Source organism: Stegodyphus dumicola, chromosome 5 (genome assembly GCF_044657685.1).
Source record: "Stegodyphus dumicola isolate Sdum_Otavi_A_Nest chromosome 5, ASM4465768v1".
NCBI lineage: Eukaryota > Metazoa > Arthropoda > Arachnida > Araneae > Eresidae > Stegodyphus > Stegodyphus dumicola.
This window is the reverse complement of record NC_140772.1, coordinates 102,481,433-102,499,353: the sequence shown is the minus strand read 5'-3', so window position 1 is coordinate 102,499,353 and position 17,921 is coordinate 102,481,433. Positions and strand designations below refer to the sequence as shown.

The 17,921-nt window shown below is 33.6% G+C and overlaps 1 protein-coding gene across 1 annotated transcript in view; it reads right to left on the bottom strand.

The window, feature by feature from the left end:
• Positions 1-13,317: 13,317 nt before the first annotated feature.
• LOC118190075 (sodium/potassium/calcium exchanger 5-like) overlaps positions 13,318-17,921 on the bottom strand; it is a 56,203-nt gene continuing 51,599 nt past the window's right edge. The window contains exon 10 of the mRNA XM_085816922.1: positions 13,318-13,802. Coding sequence (XP_085673048.1) covers positions 13,477-13,802 — 326 coding nt within the window. The 3' untranslated portion in view covers positions 13,318-13,476. The remainder of the gene's footprint in view (positions 13,803-17,921) is intronic.

Below are 17,921 nucleotides of genomic sequence, written 5' to 3'. Positions count from 1 at the left end.
TCTTACTCGTTTTCTTATTTATGTAACTGATATTAACAAAATCAGCATCACAAATACTATATGCACATGTATCTATTTCTATCTTAAACCAGTGCTTTAAATTAGTGATTTTGTTTTTCGTTGCAATTCTTATTTTGTAATGTTTTACTTATTTTACTTTAGATTTTTAACACCTTACCTCAAAAAAGTCATAGAAAATGTGTTGGAGAAGTCATATATTATGTATAATTAAAAAATAAGTAAAATGCCACTACTTAAATCAAACACACCATAGAGACTAGAAGAATATGTGCATAGCAAACTGAACACCATTTACTTCTCATGTATTGTGTTGTTTTACTAAGTGCCTTTCAGGCATATTTATTTTAAGTGTGAAGTTCCCAGAATAATTACAAACATTCACTTGAATAATCAAATATTAAATGAAACAATGTCCATCTTTAAAACAATTATTAAAGTGAATTCATATTTAAGTGATATAAATGTAAGAGTTGTGTTTTGGCTTTGAAGTTTAAAGGAAGGGGATCATCATATAAATTGAAACATTTTATTTCTCTTCTTGAAAAGTTAAAACAAGAAATATTCTTGTATTACCATGATCTCTTCTTAAGTTAATTAAATAACATTCAGGAAACTTAGTGATAACTAACAGGGTGTGCAGTGGTCCTTATATTTGAAAATAAATTATAAAAGCCCTTATAGGTGCTTACTTTTTCTCTAAAGGGCTTATTTTTTGTTTTTGGTTGTCCCCCTCCCCTTCCGAGCACACATTTTCATTAGTATCGAAGCTAAAAATTAATAAACAACTTTTCTTCCTTACCTGGAGCATCAAATGGTGAATCATACTTCTAGAAATAACTTTTCTCCCCTTTCTTTGCATTGACGTAACCTTTGATTTTTCATGAATACAGATGGACAGATGTCATTCTATTGGTCAAAAAATTGTGAATAGGGTAGAAAATTTTGGTATTTCCATATTCTTTTTCCACCCAGTACTTGTACCCACAGTGTATAGACATGCCTTTGTATGTAGTTGAACTTCTATCCAAGATTTTAATTGGTGTTCTCATTCTGCATGGTCAGTTCATATTCAAGTTTTATTATGACTGTTATGCTTGTATTATAAGCACATGTTTGAATATTTATAATAATAGATTTGCAGTAAACGCTGAAGTATAGATAAATTTCAAAAATGGGTAAGTGTGTTTTTATAACAGATTGGCTTTCTAAGGAAGAATATTCTGAATGGCTTAAAGTTTGTGAAAACAATCACAAGGCTGTATGTTTCTGGTGTAAAATTGAAATCAGCATAGCAAGCATGGGAGAGTTTGCTTTAACCCTCTAAGCGGCTAGAATATTTTTTGTGATATCTGTAAGAAGGTATATATACGTGCATTTTATTCCTTATGATTATGCCTTTGTGACATTTACGTCGCCGTCTGAACATACCCTTATAGTGACATGGGCAAACGTTTTTCAAATATGGTGCCCCAACAATGTTATCGTTAAGATGCGTGCGTATCTTTGCGTGGTTTTTTTTTTTTTTTTTTTTTTTTTTTTAATTAATTATTATTATTATTATTATTACCAACTTATTTTCAGAGTATTCATTTATGACAAATATGTGAAGGTTGTTATTTAACGAGATTCTAAATAAAACGATAAAAAGAGGGGGATTATATTGAACAATGCTTTCTGTAAAGGAGCATCCACTGTGGGCTGAGATATACCTTCTTGAACTATTTGAAAAGCTGACTGAGAAATGTCCAGTTAGTTATTCACTAATTTGAAATGCTGTTTCTGTAGATCCAAAGTACATGGTGCAAATCAGCACAAAAGCATATGGGAAAATGAAAAGTATATTGATGCATGTTCCCCAAAAAGGTCACTTTGCTGAAGAAGAATGTGATAATATTATTTTGGAGTACTCCGATTTTATTGAAAATGTTGTCCAGCCATACCTTACAAAACTTAAAACCTATGATGTGAAAAAAAGAATGAGATTAGATACTTTTTTGCACACATTCGGTAATGAAAAATACTTCAAGTTATAGTTATGGGAAACATTTAAAATGATTTTTATTCTTTTCCGTGGGCAGGCATCTGTTAAACGAGGTTTAGTATCAATAAAAATGGGGGGTGAATTCATATATCGCTTGGCGCATAGTTTTGATTACGTGAAACATGCTGGTGGGATCCACAGTGTATCAATTCTGAAAGAGATGAGAGTGGTAGTTTCATCAGCTCGTTCATGGTATCAAAATAAAAAAAAAGAAGAGCTGAATGAACAGATGAATTTATTTCTCTTAAAGAAAAGAAGAAATCTTAGTAACAGAAATTGCAGTGCTTGAAAATAAAGCAAATGGATTTGTTGAAAAAGCTGAAGTTATAAAAGATTAATCTTTTAAAAAAATCTAAGGAAATGTTAAAAACTATTTGAAAAAAACAAACTCGGTTAAGAGATTTGGATTCAAACATTAATGAAAAGAAAAACATAAAAATTAGTTTCATAGGTATACATAATTTTTTTTTTCATAGGTATTGGAATTAATTTTTGAGTATTCATTTTTTATAAAGAAAATTCGATTAGTACATGTCTAGAATTGAAACCACTTAAGACTGATCTTTGTGTTTAAAAGGGAATAGAATATCTTCGAACTCAACTTCCTCTCTAGTAGCTGTTGAGACTACATTATTAGTTTTTGTTCATAAACTTTGTGGTGGAAATCTGTATCGTAAACAGTAAGAAATTTATACCATGCCTCACATCGCAGGAAAGAGTCATTGGGGTTTGCAGATGGGATCAAGTGTTGATAGAATATTATAAACAAGATGTTAGGAGATTAGAGAGAACCAAGCATCTGTTATTATCCCAGTAAAGCATACCCAAAACAGACAATTATGATACAAGTTTATATTTGTGCAATATTTCAGTTATTATTCTTGAAGGTGGGTACGTACACATATGTTGACAAATCCAAATCTTAGAACTTGAGTGCATGAACTTATTTAATCTTAATTAAGACTTTATGCAATATTTATCACATTAGCTAAATTATAAAAACCTCTGCCAACAAAAATTAAACAACTCAAATTATAGAGTATGTTGTTTTATTATTTAAATTAAGATGTGAGCAAGTATTTCAAAAAAGGTTGTTACTAGTTTCATCTTTTGTTGTAAAAAAGGTTAGCTTTAAATATGTTCTTGGCCCATAGATGGCACCACTGTTTTTATATACTTCTATAACTTTGCAATCCAATAAAACTTAACATACAATACACAACCATGAGCGAATATATCGCTAAGCTCAAACCTAAAAAGGGTTGGATTCTATTTCTTAAACGCATGATTAAATTTTTACCAACCAATTATCTGTTTTTCCTAATGATGCTTATAAATTATATGATCCTGCATTGCTAGTTTCCTCAAAGCTGGAAGCGTGCACTTATAGTGCCTGTTCCAAAACCTGGCCAGTGCCACTCAGATCCTCAAAATTACAGACCTATCAGCCTCCTATCTTCATTATCTAAAATTTATAAATTTGTGCTACTTAAATGTCTGAACGATTTTTTCCAGAACCGAAAAGTCCTTATTGACGAACAATTTGGATTTCGAGCAAAACACTGCAGTACGCACCAGCTGCTGAGGACTGGAGTTCATTCATGAAGGGTTTTGTAGCAAAATGCTTACAGGCGCACTTTTTCTTGACATCGCCAAAGCGTTTGATAGGACTTGGCATATTGGTATTATTATCAAGCTCATGTGACTTGATCTTTCGCCTCATTTCATTCACATAATTAACTCGTATCACACTAATAGATCTTTCTCTGTACGAGTTACTTCTATCATTTCAACTCCCCGTCCCAAGGTAGTCTTTTAGGACCAACTTTATTCAGTTTATTTATTAATGACATACCAAACTCACCCAGTGTAACCCTAGCTCTCTATGCGGATGACACAGCCATCCTAGCAAGACACAAACACCTGGACAGATTGGTTCATAATATTCAGAGTTATCTCTCAAGCCTTGAGCACTGGCTCATTACTTGGAAATTAAAAATTAATGTGATAAATGTACTGCTATGATTTTTAAACGAGCTCCCAATCTTTTCAAAGTAATACCCTATGTATGATTCTAAATGCACCCTGGTAATTCTGTTCAGATGTGATAAACTCGGGTCTCGATATTAAATCTATTGACGTTGAAATTAAAAAACGTAGTCAAAATTTATTTCTCAAAATTGAACAGATTGATAATTGTGTACTTACACTAATTGTGTACAACAACTGATCTTTTATTTTAAAAATCACATCTTCCCACAGAATTTACTTCTGCTTTGAATATTTTCTCGTGATTACCTTGCTATATATTTGCACTATTACATCGAGCCACATGCCAATGAGCCTGTTAATCGTAAAATCTTTCCTATCCGCTTTTGGCTTTAATGTTTGTATTGTGTATAAAAAACTATGAAAAATAGAAACAAAAATCTTAAAATGTAAGGCTACCAAAAAAGTTTAAAATTTTGAAAAATGATTATAAAAACTAAAATTTCATTTTATTAATTGTTTATATTTATCTCTATCTCTAACCTTTCTCGAGCATATGTGGCTCCCTCTGGCTTGCATCAAGTAAACTAACTTATGCAATTTTCTTATTTCTGCTCACTTGATTTAATTCTAATGAGGAGGTAAATGGTTTTAAACCATAGGCACTCTGTAATTTGAAATCATTGGCATTGGCCAATAAAACTTCACTTGTTCCAAACTCCCAACAAGTATGTTGTGTATTATTTATTTTCATGCATGCAAGTAACCACTCTCTGCTATATTGAGTTTCTAACAGGTTATGGACCCAGACCAGATTAAGAAATGAGGATAGATAATCTAATGACTAGTTAAGTTAGTTTGTTTATTTAATTCTAATTGTAAATTTTTAGAATTACTTTAAGCAAAATTGGCCATATGGTTATGTTAGTGTTAGCCAAAGCACATGGTTGCAAAAGCTTAACTAGTACAAATATTTTTTGACTGTTAATTATTTTTTAGGCAAATGTTTCTTTGAGAATAAAATTAATTCAATAGAAAATTTATTTCAATTTATATTTTTTGTCTCTAGTTGATTAAAGTAAAAAAAAAAAAGAAAAATGCCAGGGGGAGAAGGTTCATTTAGTCACAAACAATTGAATGGATTGGAAATTTTCCATGAAAATGCACCTTATTAAATTAGATTTATGGGCTTATGTAGAGGGTACAAAAGAAGATCCAGTAAAGGATACTAAAGCTTTGTCATGTCTAGTTGAAGGGGTAAGTGAAATTATTTTCAATGATATAAGAGATTTAACAAGTGGAAAGGAAGCATGGAAAGTATTAGCTGAGACATATGAGGATAAGGGAATCACAAGAAAGGTTTCAATAATTAAAACATTAGTGAATACCCATTATACTGATTGCAAGGATATGTCTGGCCATTTCAGCTTATCAGCAATTAAAATCCACTGGTGTTAAACCTGATGAAGAATTAATTGCAGGAATAATTTTAGCTAATTTACCTGATAGGTCAGAATCTCTTATAATGGCTTTGAAAATGACCTTTTAGCCAAAGATTCAAAACCCCTCGTCAATGAAAGTAAGGAATATGCATTTGTTAATAAAATATTGGAGGCAACAGGTACTTTAAAGGAAACTGTTTTAAAAGCAATTTGTTTGGCCACAAAAGCTCTGATTGTCAGAAGTCACCTCTAAAAAAAGGGTAGATATAATTAAAACAAGCTTAACAAAATGTCTAATGTTGGATTAAAACATAAAAAAAGGGGAAGAATCTTATGTAGCAGGAATTCGTGTAGCTAATTCTAATCCAGATCCCAATATTTGGTACATGGATTCTTGTGCTTCTCACCACATGACTCCACATAAAGAATTATTAGATGATTATTATGCTAGTATAATAATCATCTAATAATATCAGGATGCTAATATTCATCAAATAAAAACAGGAAGTTCTGTGATAGTAAGGGTAAAATAACTTTCCTCTTATCTAGAAATGAAAAAAAGGGGGGAGTCTGTAACTTTTAGTAATGTTTTACATGGTCCGAAGTTAACAGCCAATTTACTGTCCATTAAGTATTTAAATAAAGTATTTGGAATGGTTAGTACTTTTACAAGTGAAAGATGTTTTGTGTATGATGGTAAACATTTAGTTGCTAGTGGAACAGGTCATGGAGATAATTTGTATTCTCTTGATTTATGTAATGAGTGGGCTTTAATTACTGCTAAAAATATTTCAAATGAGTTATTACATAAAAGAGTTGGTCATTTAAGTGAAGGAGGGATGACTAGATTAAAAGATATGGTCGAAGGTTTCACATTTAATGAAAAATTGCTAAATTGTGTGTCATGCATTATAGGGAAAATGCAAACCATTTCCCAAAGGAAAAGCTAAGTGTGCAAAAGAATTATTAGGCATAGTACACAGTGACCTGTGTGGGCCTATGAATGTTGCATCAATTGGTGGTTCTCGCTACTAATCAGTTTTATTGATGATTTGTCGCGAATGACTTTTGCTTATTTTTTTAAAAATACAAAATATTTCAAGCATTTGTTGAAAGGCAAACTGGCAAATCAATCGAAATCTTGCATTCAGATAATGGTACTGAGTATGTAAACAATGAGATGGATAACTATTTAGCATCAGATGAAATTCACCGTAAAAAAATATATTCCATTTACACCAGAGCAAATGGGGTGTAGCTCAACAAGAATAATAACAGAACTCTTGTTGAGCGAGCACGATCAATGTTGGTGGATGCTCACCTTGATCAAAATTATTGGGCTGAAGCAGTGCAAACTGCAAATCACTGTAAAAATATATCTCCAACTATTGCAGTTGCTGGTATGACTCCTTATATTATTTTTCATAAGGAATTTAGAATACTTGGATGTCGTGCATTTGCTCACATTCCAAAACAAAAACGTAAAAAGTGGGATATAAAAGCAAAGGAATTAATGCTTGTTGGGTACTGTCAGGATAGAAAAGGCTACCGATTAATAGATCTCAAAACTTAATGAAATAATAAATGCACGAGATGTACAATTTTTGGAAAATGAAATGTACTACAAAAAGGCAAGTAATATGCCAAAATTTTATGGTGAATCCTCATTCAGTGGGAGTGTGATTCTGACATTTTCAGAGACTGAGAATGCAATAGCTGGTGATCAGAATGGTGAATTCGAAGGGATAGTTAATGATAGTACTCAGTCTGATCACGAATTAGTTAATGCTAGTATTAAATCTGATTACGATGAACATAATACTGCTCAAAATGATAGCCACGATAACAGTAGTATAGTTGATGAGCTACCTATGTTGACCAGAAACAGAAAACTTAGATTCCCAAAAGGTTATCAGGACTTTGACACACACGGGATGCGAAAAGTACGAATGCAAAATTTAGATCGTATGTGCTTTGTTAAAGCTTTAGCAGCGGCAACAAATGATGTATATTCTGAATCGAAAACCATTGTTGAAGCATTAAAGGGCAATGATGCAAACCATTAGAAGGATTCTATATGTGAGACTATATTAGGTCATATTAAAAACAAAACATGGGAAATAACAGATAAATCTTATCATAAGAACATTGCAGATTGTAAATGGGTTTTAAAAATTAAATGTAATTCAGTGAGCAAGATTGAAAGATATATGACACGTTTAGTTGCTAAGGGCTATTCTTAGATTGAGGGAATAGACTATACTGAATCATTTGCACCAGTTATCCGATACGTAACATTAAGAGTTTAATTAGCTTATGCAGCTATATATTGTTACGAATTTGGTATTTAAAAAGCTAATTTTAGTTTAATTATAAATTAAATGGTTTTATTTCTCGCGCAGTGCAGCGCGTGACGAATATTAAAAGAAAGCTAAGCCGGAAAATTGAAAATACAAGAGCGCGTGCATTAAATAAATAAATATCTCTTTTTGATTTCGAGAAAGTACTGGAAAATTCTAGCGCGTGATTTTAAAATCTTATAAAAGGAGGAAAACATCTCAGTTTGTAGTTGCTTGCTTAGTTTGTTGTTGTTTAGAAAACTGCTCTTGTTGATTGTAGCGAATTCGCAGATTAGCGTTCTTTGGCTGTTTTGAATTACGTTCTATTGGATATTTGAGCAGTTAAAAGATAACTACTGTGAGATATTGTAATACTGCATGATAATTTGAGAAAATTTAAGCATTTTTGTTGTGATAATAATAAATTTTTGTTCATTTTTCATCGGACTTGTGCATTCATTTCATAACGAACCCGTACGCACGCAACAATTTTTGGTGTCAGAAGTGGGATTTGAATGCCAATAACAAGAGCGATGGAAGAGCAATTAAGGCAGTTAATATCAGCCTTTGCCTCATTTAAAGAAGAAATGAAATTGGGCCAGGAATCCGTTAAGGACGAAATGAAAGCCGTTCAAGCTGGTCAAGAAGAAATGAAAAGAGAAATTACCTGCATAATAGAAAATAAATTTGAAGCTATGGAAGGCAGAATTGACACAGTTGAAAATAAAGTTGGACAAATTGAAGAAAAAGTTTCTTCTGTAAAAGATCAAATTGAAGAAAGAGTTTCTTCGGTGAAAGAAGAAATAGAAGAAAGAGTTTCTTCTGTAAAAGAACATATAGAAGGAAGAGTTTGTGCCGTCCAACACTAAATCGAACAACAAATTGATGATAGGGTTTCTGCAGTAGCCAAAGAAGTGGATATTTTAAAGAAATTTGTAGCGACGGCAGGGAACAATAGTGATGGTTTTAAATTTTTACCCATGCCTACTCGTCCCTCTCTGAAGTTATCCACTTATGATGGGAAGACCTCCTGGCAAGTGTATAAAACACAATTTTCTATAGTGGCGGATGCGAATGGATGGGATTCCCAAACTAAGGCCTGTCATCTCGCCGCTTCGCTGAGAGCAGACGCAGCGGATATCCTGCAGACGCTTCCTGAAAACCAAAGACTTGACTTCGAAGCTCTATCCGGCGCATTGGAGCTGCGCTTTGGCGAGAAATGTTTAAAAGACTACAGCAGGCTTCAATTAAAATCCCGTCAACAGAAGCCCACCAAATCACTCCAGGAACTCGCCACGGATGTTGAAAGGCTGTCCCACCTCGCCTTTACGGAGTGCCCGAGAGAAACGAGGGAAATCTTGTCCCTGCAATATTTCATCGATGGAATCCGGGATCCCGAAATACAGAAAGCTCTACGAATGGCAGATGTAAAGGACATAAAAAGCGCTCTGTTGTACGCCATGAAGTTCGAGGCAGCCCAGCAAGCAACTAATAGAGATCGCTACCCAGTTAGAGCTGTGCGAGTCCATGAGCCAGTGGATCAACTGATGGCTCGTTTAGATAATTTAGCCAGACAAGTCGACGCTTTGATACGGAGTAGGAGGGAGAAGAAAGTGGCTCTAAGGTGTTGGAGATGTGATAGTGAAGGTCACCTAAGACGGAATTGCAGAACACCCCAGGGTACGGAATATAAAGCAGATGATTTTACCAGACAAGTCAGTGGCTTGAGACGGAACATAAGTGAAAAGAAACTAATTCTAAAATGCTGGAACTGCGGAGTTGAAGGCCACATACGAAGAAATTGCAGAACATCCCGAGGTACGGAAAATAAGACCATTTCCCAGCAACGACGCAGTAAACAAATTAATGACCATATCGAGGAACGGAGGTTGTCAGATAATGAAAAACCTTGTTTTAAAGCGCTTAAAATTTATACAGTGAGTGGCAACAGTAACGGAATGTCCATTAATGGGAATATCGATGGAGTTCCTTGCGATATGATCATTGACACAGGAGCTAATGTTACCATCATTAGGAAAGATTTAGCTGAACAGTTTAAAGATAAACTTATTTGGACGCCATCCTGTGTTACCCTTCAGACTGCGTCTGGTGATAAGATCGACATAACTGGGAAGTTAAACGTAAACATCACGTTTGGAAGTGCCGCCTACCATCACACGGCTTATGTGGCGGATATCACAGATCCATGCATACTCGGATTGGACTTTTTAAGGAAATACAATTTTTCCTTAGACTTCAAAAACAACAAACTGCTTTCAGCATCTGGTGACATGACTATCCATCCTCAGAAGAGATCCTCACTTGGAAATGTCGACGCCTTGTCCAAAAGATCGAGCTCGGGAAGCTGCCGAAATTATACCAGGGTCGAAAAGAAATGCAAGACTACCAGGTATTCTCCATCCCAGAAGCTCTTCGGCCGAGACCTTCGTCTGCCTTGTGACCGCCTGTTTATTCGCCCTACGGATGCGCCTTCATCGCCTGAGGAACACATCCAAGATGCCCAGGCCCGGTTTGAGGGGATGCACCGTTCTGCACGAAAGCGAGTCAACTTGGCCACGGAGAAAATGAAGACCAGATGCGACACAAGAGCTACTAGACATAGATCCAACAATGGAGACAAGGTGTGGTTGTGGAACCCGATTCAACGAAAAGGACTGAGTCCTAAATTAGTCACCTTCGGATGGTCCATATACAGTGCTGAACACGAATGACGTCGTGGTTGGGATCCGTGAGTCTTCGAACTCTTACGACAGGTTAGCTTATTACTATGGCCATAGTACATAATGTAAATAATTGTAAATAGTATAAGACCATGGTCCATTTTGTTTTTAAATGTGTATTTGATTTGATTTGTATTTAGTATTTGATTTGCATTTAGTATTTGATTTGTATTTAGTATTTGTTTTGTATTTAGTATTTGATAGCATTTGATTTGTTTAAGTTAGTTATTGCATTTATTGTTCATGTTGTTTGATATTGTAATGTAATGTTTATGCCACAGTTGTAAGTTTAGCTTCCTGTCCAGGGATTGTACTGCCCGGGACGTGCAGTCCTTGGGAAGGGGGCAGTGTTACGAATTTGGTATTTAAAAAGCTAATGTTAGTTTAATTATAAATTAAATGGTTTTATTTCTCGCGCAGTGCAGCGCGTGACGAATATTAAAAGAAAGCTAAGCCGGAAAATTGAAAATACAAGAGCGCGTGCATTAAATAAATAAATATCTCTTTTTGATTTCGAGAAAGTACTGGAAAATTCTAGCGCGTGATTTTAAAATCTTATAAAAGGAGGAAAACATCTCAGTTTGTAGTTGCTTGCTTAGTTTGTTGTTGTTTAGAAAACTGCTCTTGTTGATTGTAGCGAATTCGCAGATTAGCGTTCTTTAGCTGTTTTGAATTACGTTCTATTGGATATTTGAGTAGTTAAAAGATAACTACTGTGAGATATTGTAATACTGCATGATAATTTGAGAAAATTTAAGCATTTTTGTTGTGATAATAATAAATTTTTGTTCATTTTTCATCGGACTTGTGCATTCATTTCATAACGAACCCGTACGCACGCAACAATATGATTGGGAAATTGGCCAAATGGATACTGTAATGGCTTTTGTACTGGGAACTCTAAATGAAGACATTTATATGAAAATTCCAGACGGTTTCAGTTAATTTTACAAGCAAAACTTAAAGGGAAAGGTTCTGAAATTAAACAAAGCATTAATAGATGGTTTAAAGCAGAGTGGTAGACTATGGTACCAACTGTTAGAAAAGGGATTAATAGAAATGGGACTGAGGCAAAGTACTTTTGATAGTTGTGTCTATATTAAAATAAATAAAAATAAAGAACTAGTTATTATCACTATTTATGTTGATGACTTACTCATTTTTAGTAATAATGTAGAACTTGAAAATTAGGTAAAACAACAACTTAAAGAAAAATTTGAAATGAAAGACTTGGGACCAGCAGATTATTGCTTAGGAATTAAAATTAAACGAGAAAGAACTAAAGGGTCCATTAGCCTTAGTCAAGCTCAGTATGTAGAGAGTATGCTTCGCAATATAATATGCATGAATCTCATGGTGTAAAAGCATCACCACTAGACCAAAATCAAGTGCTATGTAAACTGCAGATACCAACTAGTAAGGAACAAAAGCTACCTATTCTTTATCAGGCTGCCATTGGGAGTTTTCTTTATGCAGGTCAACAACACGACCAGATATAACTTATGCTGTGAATTTCCTTAGCTAGTTCTCCAATAATCCGGCAATGGTTCACTGGAATGTTGTCTAGCGCATCATGCGATATCTTCGAGCTTTTACAGATGCTACATTGTCATTTTCAAAGGACTATAGCGCTGACGTCCTTGGTTACAGAGACTCATACTATGGAGGTGATGCTGGGGATTGCCGATCAACCACTGGATATGTTTTCCTCATCGGAGGTGGCGCAGTATCATGGTGTAGTATACGTCAACCTACTATTGCAACTAGTACAACAAAAGCCGAATATATGGCTCTTTCTGCAGCTACTAAAGAAGCCATATGGCTCAACAAAATTGTTAAAGAATTTGGGATTATTACTGGAAAGCCAGTATTATTATACTGCAATAACAACAGTGCTATTAATCTCAGCAAAAATAGTGTGTATCAGGGTAGATCAAAGCATATTGGTATACAACATCATTTCGTGCGAGAAGCTGTGAAACTTCAGCTCATTGACATGCAATATAAGACTACTAATGATATGATTGCAGACTTTTTGACAAAAAGTGTAAACAGTGCAAAACATGAAATGTGTGCAAAGATAATGGGTTTAAAATGAAGGCTAATGGAATTTAATGTTTTATTATATGTATGTGTGCTGACGTAATTTCTCATTGTATTTAATTAGGATGATGATATTTAAACCTAAGGTAGGAGTGTAATAAAGGTTAGCTTTAAATATGTTCTTAGACCATAGATGGCGCACAGTTTTTTTATATACTATAACTGTGCAATCCAATAAAACTTCGCTTGTGTTCCAAACTCCCAACAAGTATGTTGTGTATTATTTATTCTCATACATGCAAGTAACCACTCTCTGCTATATTGAGTTTCTAACATTTATCCCTGCTTTTAAAAAATTTAATTTAATTCAATTTAATTTACACATTTAATTCAGCATAGCTTTTTAATAGCATTAATTTTATTGAATTGAATTTGTGTAAAACAGCTTAACAGTTACACATTAAGGTTAGATTTACAGTAATAAATTTCATAATTCATCTGTCACTGAAATATATGTATGGATATGTGTGTCTATTAAAAAAATGTTTCTTAGAATTTAGCGATATTTAAAAATCTTGTTAGCATGTATTATTAGGTAATTTAAAATTGGCAATACGACTGGTGTAGCAATTTATTATGAGAGTGTTCAGCTCTTGTAATTTTTGCCAAGAATGATTATATATCTGCATTGATAAACTGCATTTCTTGCATTAATCAACAATCCTTTATTTCATAATCTTAAAAGAGTAGACTTAAAAACACACAATACATATGTCAGTATCTAATACACATATCTCTAACAGCATTGTTAAAATACATCATTAAATGCTTGCATAAAATTTTAGCTTATATCACATTTGTCAGCTAGCGCAAGTGGGAGGATTAAAGTCCCCGAATACATTGCTTTCGTACAAGGATGCGATTATCAGGAAAGATATATAAAGAACAAAAGCAACAATGCCGTAACGCCAGTTCAATTTCCAACTGCAAATTACGAGTGTCAGGTAGAACAGAATGACAACTGTTAATAGAATGAGTGTTGTATACGTGAGTGCTGAACTATTGATGATGAGTGACCGGGTTTCGCTATTCATAAGAGTTTTTGTTAGCCATGGTACACCTAAGCAGAATAGTATGTCAAAGATGTTACTTCCAAGAAGATTGCAAAAGGCCATATTGCCTAAACCTGTAAAAAAAGGTTTAGGAGAATTAGTTTAGTTTATTTCATAAAAATATGTAAAATGTATTAAGGCAAAATATATAGAACTATGTACATGTAACAAGAATTTTTCATTTTTTATTATCAAGGAGCAGAGGGAAAAAAAAAATTCATTTCATCACATCTTATATATATGCGGCTTAGGTGTTTGTCGCCGATAGGTTATTGGTTGCTTGCGTAACTGTAAATTGTTTTATTCGTCCTGCAGTGCAGCGCGTGACGAATATTATGAGAAAGCTAAGCCGGAAAAATTAAAAATACAAGAGCGCGTGCATTTAATATTTAATAAATAAATTTAGCATCTATATATAATAGAATTCGGAAATATGCAACCGGCAAAAACCAACAACGATGAAACTTAATTTCTTAAAGTACAGTGCAATGAAGGAAACCACTGGCGGTACATTTCTTAAGAGCCACCGCTAGCTCAATCAATGAAAGTGATTTAAATAAGGAAATGTTAATTCACATGTCAAAGATTTCTTTCTACACAACATTTCTTGCGTAGAACTTTCCACCATTTTTCAGCTCGCCTTGCAGAGGACCATCCATTATTTTTAATTCCACGTCCGTTCTTTCACGAACTCTTAAACAGGCAACATATAAAGTTGACCGTGTCCAAATCCAGGCTCAGATAAAAATATGCCAACATGCTTAAGCGTTTGGCCCTGAGACTTATGAATGGTCACAGCAAAGGCGAGTTTTACAGGAAATTGTCTACGTCTCAATTGAAACGGCAATCCTGTGCCGTGGCAACTTCAGCCCATTAGCTAGTACAGTTACGCAAGCAACCAATAAACTATCGGCGACAAACAGACACTTAAGCCACATATATATATGGGGTGAAGTAACATCATCTCCTCCGAAACGGCTGGCTCCCGGGCTTAGCGAAGCTCACAGTTGGATTCCACAGGTCCGTGGCACGCCATTTTGATCATTCGCGTCTTCTTGGGACTTCAATTAGCCGAGATATTAATTTAAAACTAATTTTCCCCTACTTTTTCCATACATTTTCCACTTTCTTTCTTGGGTTTTCTCTAATACAGGAATTTGGCTACCTGCCAAATTCTTTTTTCTGGAATATCTACGGAACGGCGCCGAGTTGAAATTCGAGACGCGTATCCTCGGATTTCAAAAAAATTCTCCGAATCCATCGTTACCGTTCTCATCTTCGTACGACTTTAATCGGCCGAGATATTAATTAAAAACTGCGGAAACGTTAATTTCCGCGCTTATTTTTCCGAGTGGCAACAATAAACTATCGGCGACACACACTTTAGCATATATAAAGAAGAAAATTATAAATGTTTACTTTGCATATTATTCTATTATCGTTTTTGGCAACAGTTTTTATCTTTGGAATGCAAGTTTGTTAAAATAATAGAAGATGAGTTGTTGACTACTGAGTTGGTGAATAACAAAAATATTTGATGTTGATATGGTAATCTTTTTATTTTTATAGTTCAATGAAACATCCTAGGAATAGTAAGATTTTGTCTACACCTTATTACGTTGTATCAACTGAGGATTCATAATAGATGTAGGTAAAAGCGCAGAATAGGCTGCATCAACAAAGTTCAGTAGGAGGAGCTGTGTGACGTCCATAAATGGGTGGGACTAAGCTTATGACCTCACAATGTAGTCTCGCATTTACACTACGTGTACTTTCTATTTTCTCTTAAAAATAACAATAATAAATTGTTTATTATTGTAAATTAATATCAAATTCTTTACTTTTAATTTACATTCATAACATTTAAGCTTAGGCGTTACTTATAATAAGTATAATAAATTGTTTATATTTAAAATTACCATGATACAAAGAGCGAATTCTACCAATTATTAAAACGATAAACAACGTCGCAGTCTCTAACACTTGTAGAGCTTCAATATTTTCAAAGATTTTTATTAAATTATTATTATTATTATTATTAATTTTTTTATTTATAAAAATAAAATAATTTTTTTTAAAATTTAAATTCATATTGTGGAACATTTCAATTTTATCATTTTTACAAATTACCTTCTTGCTACGTAACGACATAATTCCTTACATACCAATAATTAGACAATTTTCATTATTTCTAAAAATTTTAAACTTTACATTAATATAAAAGAAGAATATTTTTTATTGCATATGAACATCATTAAACAGCTTTCATATCAGTTTCTAAAATTCCTAAATCACGCCATATTCTGTGTAGGCATGCTAGAATTCTACGCATTAATAAATAAAAAAATCTAATTTCTCAGAATGAAAGAAAATAATATAATAAAATAAATACTACAAACTTGGAACACTAAGCAATGCTTCACATACGCACACACACACATATTATCAATGAACTCATATTATCAAGTGCAATTACGATACCAAACACTACGTATTAAAATATGAGGTAAACGTTACTTCAAGAGTTAAAGTTAACAATTTTGCTACTGTTGAGTTGATCGATATATCGATATACCGTTGGGCTATCGATATATGTCTTAAGTCGGAAAGCGTTATAAAACTATCAAAGCCAAAAAAAAAATAAAAATACAACTTAAATGAAAAATGACGTCTTAAATATAATTCACAATTAAAACAATAATACAAATTTAAAATACACTAACGATATGTTAAACATTGCACATAAATAAAGTTACATTACTGCTCGGCATCACACACAACCTCGTTTTCTCTTCTAAACAACGATCAGTATTCGCTCGAAAAACATCAAAGAATTCCACAAACTCGGTGTCCATGTGCTCATCCATCTATTTTCACTTGAAGAAAAATCAGAGAATTGCTCAAACTCGGCATTGCGCAACATATTGACTTTGACCATGTGCACATCGATCTATTTTCACTTAAAAAAAACATCTCAGAGTTGCACAAACTCGGCATTGCGCACCACTCAAAATCGTCTATACGTCTCAAAACCGTCTCTCTACTAGTTTCATATTTGTTCCACAAATTGGTCACTTATACGATATTGCAATCAAACTTTTCTCCATACACCACTCAATAACGCTCTTTTTGCCTCTTCGTTCCAACTGATTAAAAAAATCCAGATTCAGAAACTCATCCATTCTGCAGTAAGCACCGATTTCGACACACTCATCAATAATCAAAACATTCTTTAAGCAAAAGAATTCTTTTCTGTATTTTCAGAAGTTACGGTTATAATTTTTAACTCATGCATTCATTTTCAATCGTTTGGTAATGATCGTTTTCAATCGTTTGGTATCTTAATAATACATTTGTCAGAGATAATTCGTTGCGTTAAATGCTAACACTACCACACACCATACAAAAGTAGATTTATAATTAAAAAAATCTCGCGCAGAACATTATAAACCTACCATTTCAACTCAGTTAAAACTTCATTTAAGTTTTCTTTAAATACGAAGCTATTGCATACTTATAACCAAGGAGGTTAGAACCTCCTTGCTTATAACTTGTTTTCTATTCTGTTAATCTCAATTCTATTCTGTTAATTAAATTCTTATAACTTGTTTTCTATTCTGTTAACTAACTATTCTAACCTCCTTGCTTATAACTTGTTTTTAAGGAGAGGCGTAACCAATATTACGTCATAAAAAGGCGTGTCCAAGCATAAAAGAAGTAAATACAGCATCGACTGATGCAGCCTATTCTGTGATTTAGCCTAGATGTATTTATATTTGGTGACCCGACAGCTTTCGACTTGCTTATTTAACATGTCTACGGAAAACGTAACAGAAGCAATTACGTTAATAGATGCCGAAGACAATAAAGTAATTTCCACCATTTTTTTTTTTTTTTTTTTTTTTTTTTTTTTTTTTTTCGTGAAGAACCCATCATTTGTTTTTTTGAACTGGAAACCCAATTTCAAACAAATAAAATCGCTACTGAAGAGACTAAGAGACTAGATTCAATTATTGATATCCCAGTTCGAATCGAAGTATTTTGAAAATATATGGGGCATTAAGCCTAATAAATATTCTATGGCGAAAGAAAGACTTTTAAATGTGTTCAAAGGAATTGAAAATAAACAAATTCATCATCTGGTTACTGGATTAGACCTCCGAGATAATAAACCAAGTCAACTTTTGCAGCAA